Genomic DNA, 17,412 nt, shown 5'->3' with positions numbered 1-17,412 from the left:
CCTATGTAACCCTATTTGATTGGTGAATTCAAACTTGAGTCTCATATATCTCTGACCATACAGACTCGTATCCTGGTGACTCATGGCATAAGCTTCCTGCCTTACGTGGATGAAATAATGGTTTTGGAGAACGGAGTCATTTCTGAAGTTGGATCCTATGAAATTCTTCGTGCCAGTGGAGGAGCGTTTTCTAAGTTTCTCGACACATATGCCAAAGAGCAGAGCAACCAGGGAGATTCAGAAACAGGTGATTACAACCTTTTTTAGTATATTAGCAATATAATCTACACACATCACATGTTTTGTTAGCTGTACAACCAAACCCTATGCTAAAATTATACATCACAAATATGAATGAATTGAATTTCTTTTTGTCAATTTTTATGGATACTTTGTGTTGATGTTGTTCACATATTGACCCAAGTGCCATAAATTACTGCCATGTATGTAAAAGACCATGTATATTGTTATTTTAGGAGAGGACCAGGATGCAGAAGACTTTGAGCTCATCCCAGATGGAGACGATGCCCAACCTGACGGTGCTTCGGAGGACACTGTTTCTCTTACACTTAAGCGAGAAAACAGCATCCGCCGCAGCCAGCGCAATGGCAGGTAGGAGCTTGTTAAAGTTATAGATGAAACCAGGGAAACAGAATGTCCATTTCATTTTTTTCCTCTATTTTCTTTTAGTGTCAGATTAAGAAGAAATACTTCCATTAAAAAATCTGCAAATGCTGATGAACCACAGAAAGGCCAGAAACTCATAGAGAAGGAAACTATGGAAACAGGACAGGTAACAAAATGTTTTTGTACAACTATCACATGATTACAACAAATGATAGCCTGTTTCCTGAGTGCCGTCTCCCACTGATTTCCAGGTGAAGCTTGGAGTGTTCCTGCAGTACCTGCGAGCCATGGGCTGGGGATATTCTGCCATGGTTTTCCTCAGTTACTTCACCCAGAATGTTGCTTTGATTGGTCAAAATCTGTGGTTGAGTGACTGGACCAGTGATTCTGTGGAGTACTACAACATGACATACCCTTCCTGGAAGAGGGACACAAGGGTTGGAGTGTTTGGAGTTCTTGGAGTGGCTCAGGGTAATAGAACAGTCATTCCTTTTGTATTTGCAAATATTTTCAGGTTCATGTAAGTTAACATTAAGCAGCTTTATGTCTTAAAGACAGGAAAATTCCCTACTCTGTTATTTAGGATCCACTCGTTTTTAGAGCGCTAAATAGACAACCTAAACATCCAGTCTTTTTATTGTACTAGAGGACTTGTGCACTGTGTGCGTTAGGTCCTTTGTCACAGGGACCCATGCTGCAAAGTGCATAGGCACCTATAATTTCTTATTTTAATAATTAGGAGGAATTTATTTATATACAGAATTCTCTTAAGCTGAACTGAATCTTCTCAAACTAAACTACTCAGTGTAATTAAAAAAATTGTAATAAAACTAAACTAATCAATGAAAAACAAAACAAAAACTAAGGAGGATGCTTCAGAGCTGTTCAGTCCTGGGGATGATGTAGAGGGAGGAGATGAGTGAAAAAATCTAGAGGAGTACAAAGGGAGGGAAAACATTTCTTATTTATTTGTTCTTTAACAGTATTTTATTTACACCATTCAAATATGTTTTTTCTTTTCATATGATATTAAAATCACAAAACAGTCTGTACATTTGACATACAGCACATTTTATTTTAATGTAAATAAAAATCTAATGGAAGAATAGTTGATATCAACATACCTTGGGAAATTATTGAAATTATTATTGAATTGTCAATGGTGGCATGGATAACAAAAAATAGTGCCGGTTGCTCTTTCATATTGTGATTGGGGGACCAATTACTATGTCAGAGTGAAATGTTTTATTCCAGCTGCTTTATATTGTAAAAAGACTGTCAATTTGGACCTTGGTTCTTCTTGAGCTCAGCTGTACATGCAGTACATATATTACTGATTGAACTATTTTTTTTATAAGAATAAGAATTGAATATGAAAAAAATGAAATACTATTTGTATTGTCAGTATAGCCCTGCGACAGACTGTCAATTTGTCCATCTTGTGCCTTCCCTCTTGCCCTGTGGCAGCAGAGATAGGCTCCAGCTCATGCAACCCTGAATTTCATACAAGCTAAACTTTGTCATTAAGAATTTGTGAACATCCAAACCTGCTCGGGTCTCCAATTAACAAGATTCCTAATGACAATTAGCATTTTTGGAAATAAATATTATTTTGTAATAATAATAATAACAGCCATTCTATATCAGTAGGCAGGAAAAAGCACACCTGAGTGTTACTGTAAGTTCAAGGTTCTGTTCACAGTGGATTTGTCTTTGTTAAAAGTGTAGTTCTACTATTTAGAAAGTTTCTTGTTTTTATTGCAGCTCTCTTTGTGTTCCTCGGCACACTGCTCCTAGCCAATGCTTCCATTAATGCATCTCGTATCCTGCATTCACGACTTCTTAACAACATCCTGCGAGTTCCTATGGTTTTCTTTGACACCACACCTATTGGAAGAGTGATCAACCGCTTTGCCAAAGTAGGGTCTTGTGGTTCAGTTTTTAAGGATTCTTTTCATAGTTTTCAATATTTATTTTATCTTCTTGTGGCTTGTATGTTTACAAATACAAACTAGAACTAGTTTTTAATGTCATTTCTAAAATAACAGTGCTAAAAATTGAAAAAACTAAACATTAAATTTAACATTAAAAAGCTTTTATTTGTGTTTGCTGCAAGTTGTATATCCACTTGTATTATTTAATTTTTCCCACTTTATCTCACATTTTGTAATACAATCCTAAATATTCTTAAAATTGTTCTCTCCTTACGTCATTCTTTAAAGAGGCTTTCTTCCCAAGTGCCTCCTCAAGTATACAGTTCAGTTCAATTTTATCTAGTGCTGACACACAATAACAGTCGCTAAAGGTGCATTATATTGTAAAGGTAAAGCTCTTACAACAATCGAGAAAAAACCCTCAAACAATCAAATGACTCCCTATGAGTCAGTACTTGGCGACAGTTGGATTGAAAAACTTCCTGTTAACAGGAAGAAACCTCTGGCATGACTAGACTCAGAGACGCCATCTGCCGTGACCATTTGGGGGTGAAAGAAGGGAGACGAGACAAAGACACACTGTGGAAGAGAGCCAGAGATTAATAATAATTAAATGCAGAGTGGTGTATAAACACAATATATTAAATAAATCAATATACTCTTCAATTCATTTCAATTTTATTTGCACAGTCCCAAATCAAACTATTTGCTTTAATGTTGTAATATGTGTGTAGATCTGTTGTCTCTGTTAGCTGTGGCTACTAAATTCTGCCACTTGTTGAAAAATGAAAGAATGAGCTAATTTCTCTTGTATCCTCACATCCTGCTTATACCAACAAAAGGGTCTTAATGGCCTAATAATTAATCATTAAATTATTAAATAGTTAGAATGGCTGTAAGTGTCACAGCTAGCGGGGCAAGCTGTGTGGAGTTTGTGAGAGAGGACCCAAACGCTGGCACTAGCTTGGATGCGAGTGAGCTTTAATTACACAGAGAGGATATAAACAGAAGTGGCGATGGCATGTGCAGAACCTAAAGGAAACCTAAACTGGGGAAGGTAGTAAAACAAACCTGAAACCTTAATCCACAGAAGGACATGCAAGGGGAAACGCACGGAGGTAACACAGAGTAACTCAGGGAGACAACACAGACAGACCAGCAACGAGCACGAGAGGACACACACTATAAATGCACAGAGAGAAACAGGGAAACTACAGACAGGAGGGAGACACGGCTGAACCTAGTTAACATGACAAAACAGGGAGGGTGCAAAACTGAACACACTGACATCAGACACGGACTTTCAAAGTAAAACAGGAAATACACAGACTGGTCTCAGAGAAAAGGTAGAGACGAAGAACAGAGGGAACACACGGGCAGGGATGACTAAACACTAAACGGAAGAACAGAACCCGAAACCACAAACAGAATACATAATAATAATAATAATAATAATAATAATAATAATAACAATAATAATAATAAACACAAAACGCTGGGTCACATGACCCAGGACCATGACAGTAAGACTCTGTATTCTTTGGAACAGCTCTAATCTCAGGAACAACTTAAAACTTTAAAAGTGTTTAGTCACTGATGAACATCCATGACTTATCATTGACATTTTCTCCAATATGATCTTTAGCTTTTATAATACTTGACTTCATTCTTCTAGTATTATTTACACTTAGAATTTTGCTAATTATGTACCTTTTTATGTTTTTACATGTGCACTATAAATAAAATTGACGTTTGACTTTAATAAATACTAACTCTCCAAATATTATCCTAAAGGACATTTTTACCATAGATGAGGCCATTCCCACTAACCTGCGCGCCTGCCTTCTGTGTCTGATGTCTGTACTGGGGACAATATTTGTAATCTGCCTGGCAACTCCTTTCTTTGCCATAGTTATCATTCCTCTGGCCCTGATCTACTTCTTCGTACAGGTAAGCTAAACAAGGTAAAGAAGATATGTAAAAAAGCTATCCTAACTTTCTTATAATATGAAATTAAAACTGATTTTGTGTCTTTCTCTCTACACCCAGCGTTTTTATATTGCCACTTCAAGACAGCTGCGCCGGCTGGACTCGGTGTCTCGCTCACCAATATACTCTCACTTTGGTGAGACGGTGTCCGGCCTGTCAGTGATAAGAGCCTACAAGCATCAAGAAAGGTTTCTTAAACACAATGAAGTAACTATAGATGAAAACCTCAAAAGTATCTACCTGCGGATCATGTCTGACAGGTCAGACATTGCACAGTGTACCTGCAAACACAGAGAAGCATGTGATGCTAAATGATGAGACCCTAAAATTTGTTTGTGTGCATGTTTGTGGGGTTTGTTTTCTTGACAGATGGCTGGCCATGCGTCTGGAGTTTGTTGGAAACCTGGTGGTGTTTTTTGCTGCTCTGTTTGCTGTCATTTCCAGAGATTCTATTGACAGCAATGTGGTTGGGCTATCTGTATCATATGCCCTTAATGTCAGTCACAAAAACACTCAGAATTTATCCTTATTTCATCAGTGTTTATATATGCGGTAATACTAAAATGCAGGAATAATGTAAACACAGACCTCTCTCCTGTTTGGGTTTTGCAGGTAACCCAGACCCTCAACTGGCTGGTGAGGATGACCTCAGAGTTGGAGACCAATATTGTAGCTGTGGAGAGAGTGAACGAATACACTCAGCTTAAGAACGAGGCATGTAGAAATACTTTGTGAGCAAGACATTATTTATCCATCCATCTATTCTCTTCAGTCTATCCTTATCTGGGTCACGGGGATGCTGGAGCCTATCCCAGCTACCATAGGGTGAGGGTGGTACACCCTGGATGTGTCGCCAATCTGAAACAGGGATAACACAAAAGACAGACAACCATTCATACTGATATTCCCACCTGTGGGAAATTTAGAATCTCCAATTGACCTTACCGCACTAACTGCATGTCTTTGGACTGTGGGAGGAAGCCAGAGTACCGGGAGAGAACCCACACAGATATGGGGAGAGCATGCAAACTCCACAAAGAAAGGCCCCAGCCAGATGGTTGAGTCTAACTCAGGACTTTCTTGCAGTGAGGCAACAGTGCTAACTACCAAGCTGCCATACGACATTATTTATACTTTGGTTAAATCAAAATCTACTGTTTTCTTAAATAGGACATGAATTTTAAGATTTCTACAGGCTGTGAGTTTATTATAACTCTGACAGTTCAACAGGAATCTAATAAGCTTGGGTGTGACGTCAACTGCAATGTTTGCTCTTTTATTCCTAGCTGCCGTTTCTCCACTGTTTCTTAACATACTACTGATAACGATTCAGATAACTGTCAAACAAACAAGATTTTGATGCAACAATTTCATTTTATGTTTCACTGACATTTGATTTCACATATTTGAACTCGATCTGTTCTATTTGAGTTGAGTTGTTTATTCATAATGGCAGCAGAGCTGCACTGATTAGCACGTCCCATGATGAGACGTTCATACTGAAATTTGTCTGATTTAGAATACAGTATAACATTGCACATATACACTGTGTCATGATCCTGGGTCCTTTTGACCCAGCGTTTTGTTTTCTATTATTGTGATTTTGGTTCTGTTCCTCCTGTTTAGTGTTTATTCTGTTCTGCCCATCTATTCCTGTGTTAAGTCCGCGTTTCCTAGTCTGTATCCTTGCATATGTGTTTCCTGTTTTACTTTGAAGGTCTCTGTCTTATGTCAGCGTGTTCTGTTTACGTTTCCCCTGCCTCGTCAGCTGTTATGTCTCCCAGGTGTGTTTCCCTCCTGTTTCCCATCCCCTGATTACTGGTGTGTATTTATAGTGTGTGTTCACCCGTCCTCGTGGCTGGTTCGTCTGTGTTGTTCCCCTCCACTTTCCTGTGCATTCTCCCGCGTTGTTCTCCCTGCATCTCCGTTTCATGTCTCTAGGTTTCAAGGTTTCAGGTTTGTTTTTGCTTAGTTTTTCCCAGTTTAGGTTACTCTTAGGTTCTGGTTTTCGTCCACCTCGTCCCTGTTTATGTCACCCTTTGGTTAATAAAGGTCGCTCACAACTTAAGCCGTCTGCATCTTGGGTCCTTATCTAAACTCCACACGTCTGCCACACCAGACGTGACACACTGGGCCTTAGTTGTTAATCTTGGTTGAATATTTTCATTTGAGCTATTTAATTTTTTACCAAGCGTGACATCTTTTTAAGTTTCTTTTTTCTTCTTTATTTTAATGGTGTATGCATGCATGTCTATATGTATGGTGTCTGTATAATTTTGTTTCCTATCTATCTTAGTTTGAATATTAATGCATGACATATCCTAGAGCTATCTTAGCTCAATTTGATAACTTTTGTACTTTATTACACATGCGTTCTGCTTCTTTTTCTGTTGTTACAGGCTGACTGGGTAATTGACACTCGACCTCCACAGATGTGGCCAGAGGCAGGAAGAGTGCAATTTGAGAACTTCAAAGTCCGTTACAGACCTGAATTGGATTTAGTGCTGCATGGAATCACTTGTGACATTGACAGCACTGAGAAGGTATGTGTGTGTGTGTGTGAGAGAGAGTCTCCATATATGTATAAAGTTCTTGTAAAAGTTATAGGTTTTACTGTATCTGATATCATGTTCACCAAAGATACAAAATCATATACTGCTAAAAAAGAAAAAGGAAAAAAAGATGTTGTTTTTGGATGGACATTAAATCAGTGGGAAGTTTTTTTTTTCTCCCTCATTGAAAAATCCATAATATATCAAATTGTCCGACTATTTTTTTTAATTTAAAAGGTTAACTATTAACAACTTGTGTAAGCTTTCTGCTGGCTCAGATTGGCCAACTGTGAAAGGAGGCCACTAGAGTGAAAGGAGGCGAGGCACAAACCCCCCTCGGTGCTCATTGAAACGGACGCTATATATGTGCATTTAATGTCCTTTGACCTTTTTGGTTCTTATTCCCTCACCCGTTCCCTCACTTTTTTTTTTTTTTTTTTGTTTGTTTTTTGTGAGGAACACAAAAAAAAAAAAAATGTGAGGGAACTTCTAAAATGTAGCTTCCAGATACAGACCTGCACATCATTTTTTTTTTATTTGAGTTTAGAAAAGCTATTTACGTTGAAATTTGGACTTTGTGCTGTACGACATTGACATTCTATTGTTTGGGGGGTTTTTTTAATGTTTTATAGACAATCTATTAATCAATTAATCAAGAAAGATGCCACAGATCAATCTGTATTGATAGTAATTACACATAATTAAACAGTAAAAATAATGTGAACTATCAGTTTTTCTTTTAATTTATACATTATATGTATTACTGTATATTAAAATCAGCTGTGATATGTAAACATGTAACTAGTCTATGGGCAGTGGTTCCCAGACTTTTTTTGCTAGGCCCCGGAATATTCAGCATTGCTATCAATACATCCATCCATCCATCTTCTTGCGCTTATCCGGGACCGATTCGTGGGGGCAGCAGCCTAAGCAGAGAAGCCCAGACCTCCCTCTACCTAGTCACCTCTAGCTTATCCAAGGGAGCACCAAGGCGTTCCCAGGCCAGCCAAGAGATATAATCTCTCCAGTGTTTCCTGGTTCTTTGCTTTCCTGCTGAGGACCGTGGCCTCAGATTTGGAGATGCTGATTTTCATTCCCACCGCTTCACACTGGGCTGCGAACCGTTCCAGTGCGAGCTGGAGGCCATTACCCAATGAAGCCAACAGAACCGCATCAGCCGCAAAAAGCAGAGATGAGATTCTGAGACCACCCAAGTGAAAGCCTTCCCCCAGATAGCAAGGAAACATTGAAACAATGTTGAGTCAATATCAGGCGACGTCATTGAAGCAACGTTGAAGTGTGACGTTGACCCAACATCACTCTTGCACCCATTTTTAACGTTGAAACAACGTCAGGTTTTGATGTTGAATCAATGTTGAAACCTGACATTGATTCTATGTTATATTTTCTAACACTGTTGACATTGAAACACTGTTGAGCTATGGTATTGATTTTCCACCTCTTTCGTACAGTTGCTTTTTATTGAAAAAAAACAAAAAAACAAAAAAGGTCAATAGACATGTATCATTTGCAAAATACTTTATTAAAAGACAAAGTTTCCTATTTACATTTCTATGTTTCACGTCACTTTTTATTATTTACTCCGGGATGGGGATGGATGATGTGCGTCCTGTGCGCCACCCGTACGATCTGGAGCATATCTGAGCCATTTCTGGACTGCTTGAGCAAAGACCAACTCAGACATAGAGTTCGCCCCTACCTGCTGCGCCAGGCCATCTAGGACAAAAATAGACACACACACAAAAAAAACAAAGACAAAAAAAGGGAATTAGAGCACATGAATAAGCTCTTGTTAATTGTCTTCAGCAGGGAGAAAGTATGTAAACTCCTAGGCTGATAAACATGAAAGTCACCAGGCGGAAATCAGCAAACTGCCGCATTTGATTCCCAAAGAGCTATAAGCTGAAAATGTGATATGTCTTAGCATGGTGTGCCGTGTATCCTTTACAAAAAAAAAAAAAAAAAGAAAACATGGGGTCCTCGGGCTGTACAAAGTGTACAACCCGAGGACAAAACAAGCCGAAGACCAAAGACTCCATCTCCAGATTAACCGGACATGAAAGTCTTGTCATTAAGAAAGACAAAGTAATATAGCAAAAAACAGACATAGGAAATGTGAAACGCACCCAGCACATCAATTGATCCCTTTATTGTTCACTTTAGGCTCATAAAACTACAATAAATGTTAAAACTTACCAAATATGCATCTGCACAGCGCTGTCTCTTTAAATGCCCTTTTTTGCTTTGTCTGGTCCTTGGTTTTTTCCCTGCCCAGTTGAGTACAGAGGCCAGCTCCTTTGTAATGGCATAAACCATTACACGGCGGACTCGCACCTCCAGTGTGGTCCAGCAGCACCAATCAACGCAAAGCGTCTCACCTATAGACACATTTTATGAGATGGAATTAGCGTGTCTCATGTCTTAAATGTGTATGCAAGTGCTTGTGTGTTTACTTCATGTAATTGATGATAGAAACATGTCATTTAGTTTTCCCTAAAGCCTGATTTTCAAGTCATACAAAGAATAAACCAAAGTATTGGCAGTACAATGTATTTCTATTCCCTTTTGTTGGATATTCATTTGTTAGTTCTTGTAACTGCTAAAAGTGTTTACTAGTTTTTGCCTGTCACATATATTTGTCATATCATGTAAACTGTGAAATTCCAAGATTTTCAAACTTGCCTTGTAATAGTGGCCTCACAGAGTCTCTGGAATCTACAGGGAAAAAAAAAAAAATCACAACAAGATGACATTCAGGAGTATAAATTGTTTTTTTTTTAGATAAGAGTACAATGACATTGTGATGCAGCTTTAAAACTTTTTTAAAAGCATACCATCCATAGGGAAGACATCAGACTCTGCATGCTGGCGAGATCGCAAAGCTGTGTCGGCTTGTGCCGGAGTGGCGAAAGGTGCCGGAAGCTGGGTGGGGCATTATGATGGTTGCTATCAGTGGGCTGGGGGGCAGACTGGAGTGATGAGGGCTGTTTAGAAAAAGATAATTTTTTAAGTATTTAAGAATACAGACAACTTGTCAAAAAAGTTTCCTCGTGTCAGACACAGATATGTACACAGACACTAGACAGTATTTTATTACCTGGTATTTTCACTCGAGGGGCCTGGGGAAACCGTTTTTTTTGTAGGCTGCTCATCCTCTGAGTCTGTATATGTGTACAGGGGATTTGGTCTAAAGAAAAGAAATTAAAAACGGTCTTAAGTAATTGTAAATATGCTTTTGGCATATTGTTTCCTAAAGTTAGTTTGATTTCTAACAACACACACAGGAAACAGAGACGTGCAAGAAGGTACAGTATACAATGAATTTTTGAAGTGCACAAGTGTACACGACTTTGCATTTTTAAAAAGTTTACAAACTTCCACTTTTTGGACTATATTATGTGGTGATATTGCAGTATGCAAGCACCACAGATATGTATAAAAGACAAGATCATAAATTCTTAACAATCAAAGATATGTTTGTGAATAAAAAGGTTTTACTTGTGCTTTCTTTTAAGACTGGTCCGGGTTTTCTTTTTCGGACTTAAGGTCAGACGTATCACAGCGTTCACGTGGATATCTCTGAAGACTGCGTTCTGCTTCGTGAAATGTGCCTGGAAATACAAACACAATGTACGGCCAGACATACATTACGTGTGGACAAAAGGTGCAAACGCATAGAAAAACCAGCGGTTTCAAAAATACGCTGGTACGTGTGGACGTAGCCTTATTCATTATTCAAGGCACAAACAGAAAGTCATGTACGCGTGCAACGTAAAGTTAGGTGACCGTGCAACGTACAGTCACGTGGGCATGCCGCGTGAGCATTCAAACTGAGTCTAAAGTTTTCGTTTGCGAATGGAAGCGGGTGCTCTCCAATCATCAAAAGTAACAAAGTCATTGAACACGTTTATACAGTTAACTTTACGTTTATCAATCATATATCACAGATTTAGAATTTTTTGTAGTACTAAGCAACTACAGAGCGAAAGTCTGGGTCAAACGCCGAGGCCACGGCAAGAACAAAGGAAAACTCGAAGCGTTAAAGCTAGCTTTGTAAGGCAATATAACGAAGAAATTATGAAACGAAAATGTTAGGGCAATTTATTTGTTGCCGGATTGTAAGAAGTAGACACAATTTCCGGCTCGTAAATAACAGTAAAAAACTCGTTAATGTACAACATTAACGAGTTTTTTACTGTTATTCAAATGCAAACATGGAAATAACGAGTAGGAAAAAAAAAAAATCATTCATTCTTACCTTATACTAATCGTGGTGCAGGCCAGTGCAGTGCATGACCTGATGCCTCCTCCGGTCAATTCCGCTGAGAGTAAATCAAATGTCCCGCTCTACTGTAGAAGACAATGAATACCGGGGGGATGTACCAATGTGAGAGGGGTGCTGCGGAATAGTCCAAGTGATCGCTGCTTTAATTTCGGTCAACTATACATAAATTGCACGTAGACACGATTTTTTAAAGCTGGTGAACTAGACCAAGTCATTGATAACAAATGAACAATAAATCTACTTTCTCTGGTACTTTATACCTGATCAGTTGCAATGCAATTTAATGCTCAACTACAAATCGGTGGTTTTTGATGGTGACCGGAGCCGAATGATCGTCAACTATAAATAGACGTTTTCTCGACGTTGTTGTTGTCACCTGGTCGACTATAAATAGATCAAATATCAATGACAAAAAAACAACGGTGAATCAACATCGTTACGTCTCTATAGTAAGACCGTCGGTTTACCACAGTATTTCAATGTTGTTACAACATTGGCATTTCAACCCCGACCATATACGACGGTTTGGATGAAAAATCAACATAGATTCAATGTCGTCTTGCTATCTGGGCCGTCACTTGGCTACACCTAAAAATTCTATCCATATAAATTCTGAACAGAAGAGCAGCCCTGGCAGAGTCCATCACCAAACAAGAACGAGCCTGACATTGCCGGCTATGCGGACCAAGCTCTTGCAACGGTTGTATAAGGATTGAATGGCCCGTAGCAATGGGCCAAGCATCCCATACTCCTGGAGCACCCCCCACAGGACACTCCAAGGGACACGGTCGAATGCCTTCTCCACGTCCACAAAACACATGTAGACTGGTTGGGCAAACTCCCATGCACACTCAAGTGTCCTTGAGAGGGTAAAGAGCTGGTCCAGTGTTCCACGACCAGGACGAAAGCCGCATGGTTCCTCCTGTATCCGAGGTTCGACTAACGGACAGACCCTTCTTTCCAGCACCCTGGCATAGACTTTCCCAGGGAGTATGAGGAGTGTGATCCCCCTATAGTTGAAACACACCCTCCGGTCCCCCTTCGTAAAAATGGGAACCATCTACCAATCCAGGACAACCAGGACAGCCCTACAATATCTAGAGTCTTCAGGAACTCAGGGCATACCTCATCCACCCCAGGGGCTCTGCCACCAAGAAGTTGTTTAACTGCCTCAGTGACCTCGCCCCAGAGATTTGCAGGTCATCCCCTTTGTCCCCAGACTCTGCTTCCTCCACAGAAGACATACCAGTGGGATTAAGGAGCTCCTTGAAGTTTTCCTTCCACCGCCCGACAATTTTCTAAGTCGAAGTCAGCAGCGCTCCACCCGCAGTATACATAGTGCAGCTAGAGCACCTTTTTCCCCTCCTGAGTCACCTGACAGTTTGCCAGAATCTCTTCAAGGCAGTCCGAAAGTCTTTTTCTATGGCCTCTCTGCACTCCTTCCGTACCCGAGTTTTTGCTTTAGCCGCTGCCCGAGCTGCATTCCGCTTGGTCTGTCGGTACCTATCAGCTGCCTCTGAAGTCCCACAGGCTACCAAGCCCGATAGGACTCCTTCTTCAGCTTGGTGGCTCCCTTCACCTCTGGTGTCCACCATATGGTTTGGGGGTTACCACCACGACAGGCACCAACCACCCTGTGGCCGCAGCTCAGTGCAGCAGCTTCAGCAATGGAGGTGCTGAACATGGTCCATTCGGACTCAATGTCCTGAAGCTCTGCTGGAGGTGTGTGTTGAAGATCTCGCAGACTGGGGCCTCTGCTAGGCATTCCCAGCACACCCTCGTTATACATTTAGGTGCACCAGGCCTGTCCAGCGTCCTCCTCCGCCACCTGATCCAACTCACCATCAGGTGGTGATCAGCTGACAGCTCAGCCCCTCTCTTTATCCGAGTGTCCAGAACATATTGCCGCAGGTCTGGTGATACAATTACAAAATCAATCATCAACCTGTGGCCTAGAACATCCTGGTGCTACGTGCAGTAATGGACACTCTTATGTTCGAACATGGTGTTCTTTATGGCCAAACTGTGGTTTGCACAGAAGTCCATCAACAAAACACCGCTCGGGTTCAGATCCGGGAGGCCGTTCTTCCCAGTCACTCCCCTCCAGGTCTCCCTGTTGTTCCCCACGTGTGCACTGAAGTCTCCCAGTAGGACAACAGAGTCCCCAATGGATTAGGGTAATATCAAACACTGACAACTTTGAAATATTGGTGTCAAAGTAAAAATGAGTAAAGACTCATGGCAACAACATAAATCATGGAATTACTACAAATAGCAGTAATGACTATAAGCACTATAAAATATCTGACTCTGAAAAATGTTGCTTCTTTCTGTAACATTACTGAAATGTCTAAGATCTTTTACAAACTAAGTACAGACTGAGTATATTTGCTGCTTATTTCATTATTTATTGCTATATTGTTAAATACGATTTATTTCCAGAAAGAAAAATGTGTAGTTTTTTTTTTTGTTTTTTTTTCAAATATGCGCCAGCTGTTAATTTGATCTTATGTGTTTTCTCTCACTGCATTCAGATCGGTATTGTTGGTCGCACAGGAGCTGGGAAATCAAGTCTTACCAACTGCCTGTTTAGAATTATTGAAGCTGCTGAAGGTTGCATCCGCATTGATGATGTAGATATCTCTACAACAGGCCTGCATGACCTGAGAAACAGACTCACAATTATACCACAGGTATACACATAAATATAAACAATAACCTTGTCAAAGAATTTGATATTTCTAAAAAGTACACTGATATTTGTAATCCCGTGTGCACAGGATCCCGTTTTGTTCTCGGGGTCACTGAGGATGAACCTGGATCCATTTGACAAGTTCAGTGATGAGGAGATTTGGAGAGTGCTGGAGCTCTCTCATCTAAAGAGCTATGTATCAGGACTGCAGGAAGGATTACAGCATAAAGTGGCAGAGGGGGGAGAAAACCTCAGGTGGGTAATAAAATTAACAATACGGCTTCTGGGTATAAGGTATATAGGTTTTGTACAGTTCGTTATTCTAAACCTTATGTAATGTTCTGCAAAACATACATAAACCTTAATTTTATTTGAACACATGAGTGTCATTTGTGGTTTACTTTTTTCTTTTGCAAAAAAATCCTCTTAAGATATCAATGCTTTAATACGATCTTCCCAGTGTTGGGCAGAGGCAGCTGCTGTGTCTGGCTCGAGCACTCCTGAGAAAGTCACGTATCTTAATTCTGGATGAAGCCACGGCAGCTGTTGACCTGGAGACAGACAACCTGATTCAGAACACCATCCGCAAAGAGTTCTCAGACTGCACAGTCCTTACCATCGCCCACCGCCTGCACAGTATCATGGACAGCTCTAGGTGAGTTATAGCTTTTCCCTTAACATTTTTGGATGAAATTTTTGGAATTCATGACAATGTTTTTCTAACATGAAGCATAAATTTGGTCTTCTTTGCTGTTGGCTCAGTGAATTTTGGTCGGAGATTGATGAAACATGTAGTTTCAGAATCTATGAGATATCGGCTTTCAGCACCCGACAGCATGTACATGTACGTGCCGTCGGATCTCGCTTTGTGTTTACATCTTTTTGTGGAATCCATTCACCCTTTGCTCTTTAATCATTTGCTGGTTTAGCTGTATGGCGATTGCTGAAATAGTTTTGTTAGCTTTAAGCTGGCGTTTCTGGAAAATACATTTATATTAAAAAACAGATTTCAGGATTTACTGAATTGATATTGCATTACTCAAATTAAAATCGATTTGAATCAGGAAATCGATTTTTTTTTTTTTTTTTTTTTAAACCCACCCCCTAATCATACATGAGAGTAATATTTGACCAAATGATCTAGACCAAGGGGTACTGACTCTGTTTTCCATTAGTAGTTTTAGCACTTGGACTTTACCTTAACCTAAACTTACCTTACCTTATATTTTGGCTAAGATGTTGAGCTGACTATCTGATACTGTGCATTTGTAGGTCTTCTGTGTGTTCTTTTTATTACTTAGATTATTTTTCTTTCCATTTCTGTTCTGTTTTGGTTTTTACTTTGGTGTTTCAGCAGTTAACGTAACAAAAGTTCCAAATGTGTGAGGTCAAAGTTAGCCTTACATATACACATTTGTCAAGATGTTACATCCCTAGTAACTTCACTTGGATTCAATGAATCTTTAAATGGATATCTGCTAGAAACAACTACTAGTACAACAGATTGGTCCTGACCTCAACCTTGTAATAAAAGGCAGCACTATTTGTGTAACCCTTTAAACTTTGATTCCTTAGAATAATGAGCATACCCTTTCCCTCCAGTGTCTGCTTGTATCTCCCCTGAGTTAACTGTTCACAGAGACAGCACAAATATTTACACATCAGTTTTCACTTTTGAGCTGGGGCTGCCGAAGCCACACAGTATGGACATTTCTCAGTGGGCTACTATTAATGCCTGTGCTTCTTTCCAACAGGGTAATGGTGCTTGATGCTGGAAAAATTGTGGAATTTGATTCGCCGAGCAACCTGCTTGAAAAAGAAGGCCATTTCTACGCCATGGCAAAGGATGCTGGGATAACATTAGAAAGCAACACACATTTATAATCTATATTTATACTGTTTTTTTAGGGAAGATTTAGGGCCACAATTTTTTGTGTTTTATTTGTAGGTTTCATTGTGAAGACTGGATTTTACTTTTATGTAAAGAAACACTGACATATGTATCGTATTTATAGGGAACAACATAGGGAAAACATATTGTATATGTAACACATTTTATGTGCGAAAAATTTCTTTCTGAAATCATGCTTAACTGACTTTAATAAAAAGAAAAACCTCTTTTTTTTTTTTTTTTTTTTGATACAATTTTATCAGTTTGTGTGTGCACTTATTTGTATTTCTGTATGACAGCAACGTGCAAACATCTCGCCTGTGTAAGATCAGGTGCCCACATACATCTGCATGAAATATCCAGGAACTAAAAAATCAAATAATAAGGTCAATTAATACTGATTAGGCCACTGCATCCAATAAAATTGTTTGGAATGGATAAAGCAGGCTAATATTAAGCTTCTGGAATGGTCTTCCCAAAGACGTAACCTCAACCCTATTGAAAATTTGTGGATTACACTTAAAAAAAACGAGCAGATATTGGAAGTTTACACACCTACATTCTCGCCTGAAAGATAAGAGTAATATTAAAACTTAGTAGCGGCCGCCATTGTTGGAAACTGGAATTCGCTGGGCCGCTCTATGAAATCTGGGATGTAGTGGGCCATGAAGGATACACCCGACCCATCCTTCAAATTCGGGGAAAAGGAGGACCTCTTTGTCGGCTGCATTCGGAGGAGTCTACGAATTTGGACAACCTTCATCGCGTCGCTGTGACGTAATCAGCCTACAAATGCGGCCTCAGGAGGATGCAGCCTTTGAATTTGGACACCCCCATATAGTAGTCGTGGTAAACTAAAAAAAACAAAACAAGAAACAAAACACCCCCCCCCATTCGTGTTAGTGGAAAAATGTGCAGTGTCGACCAATCAAAAAGTGATATGGCAACATGACATTTGGTTGTTTAGGAAGTGGGGGAAGTTTTATGAGTGACGGTGAGAGAGAGAGAGAGAAAGAGAGACAGAGAGCGCGATTTTTGAGATGTGAGAGATTTGTGGCGTTTAGCTGTGTTTGGAGTGTGTAGTTAGTGTGTTGTCTTGTGTAGTTAGTGTGTAGTGTTGTGGATAGTTTTGTGTTGTGTGTCAGAACAATGAGGCGACTGCTGTCTCCAGGTAGAAAACAGAAGGAGTGATACATCTTCTGTTGTCAGATCTGCAGGTATCAGGGTTGTGATGTTCTCCTTTATAGTGGACAGAAATTATTTTTTGGCATCTTATTTAATGCAGAACACCTGACTGTTATGGAAATAGTTTGAAATGTTTTTGGTTTTTTTCAAAAAAAAAAAAAGATAAAAAGTAAATTGCTGCAAAAAAAACTTTGTTTGCAAAACTTGTGCATATGATTTTAAAATTCACAATTTAT

At 39.7% G+C, this 17,412-nt stretch overlaps 1 protein-coding gene and 1 long non-coding RNA gene across 2 annotated transcripts in view; one reads left to right on the top strand and one right to left on the bottom strand.

The window, feature by feature from the left end:
• The window catches only part of LOC100707969 (canalicular multispecific organic anion transporter 1), a 29,163-nt gene extending 12,553 nt beyond the window's left edge, over positions 1-16,610 (top strand). The window contains exons 19-32 of the mRNA XM_019366605.2: positions 64-247; positions 477-612; positions 691-793; positions 879-1,098; positions 2,392-2,546; positions 4,356-4,511; positions 4,611-4,810; positions 4,920-5,046; positions 5,163-5,264; positions 6,950-7,093; positions 13,943-14,101; positions 14,189-14,355; positions 14,561-14,755; positions 15,855-16,610. Coding sequence (XP_019222150.1) covers positions 64-247; positions 477-612; positions 691-793; positions 879-1,098; positions 2,392-2,546; positions 4,356-4,511; positions 4,611-4,810; positions 4,920-5,046; positions 5,163-5,264; positions 6,950-7,093; positions 13,943-14,101; positions 14,189-14,355; positions 14,561-14,755; positions 15,855-15,984 — 2,178 coding nt within the window. The 3' untranslated portion in view covers positions 15,985-16,610. The remainder of the gene's footprint in view (positions 1-63; positions 248-476; positions 613-690; positions 794-878; positions 1,099-2,391; positions 2,547-4,355; positions 4,512-4,610; positions 4,811-4,919; positions 5,047-5,162; positions 5,265-6,949; positions 7,094-13,942; positions 14,102-14,188; positions 14,356-14,560; positions 14,756-15,854) is intronic.
• On the bottom strand, positions 10,266-11,442 carry LOC109204794 (uncharacterized). The gene is made up of 3 exons (XR_002064290.2): positions 11,382-11,442; positions 10,622-10,734; positions 10,266-10,310 (listed from the first exon to the last, which is right to left on the bottom strand). It is a non-coding gene; the product is annotated as an uncharacterized LOC109204794 (long non-coding RNA).
• Positions 16,611-17,412: the final 802 nt, after the last annotated feature.

The sequence above is a fragment of the Oreochromis niloticus genome, linkage group LG13 (genome assembly GCF_001858045.2).
Source record: "Oreochromis niloticus isolate F11D_XX linkage group LG13, O_niloticus_UMD_NMBU, whole genome shotgun sequence".
Taxonomy (NCBI): Eukaryota; Metazoa; Chordata; class Actinopteri; order Cichliformes; family Cichlidae; genus Oreochromis; species Oreochromis niloticus.
This window is presented reverse-complemented; position numbering and strand designations above follow the sequence as displayed.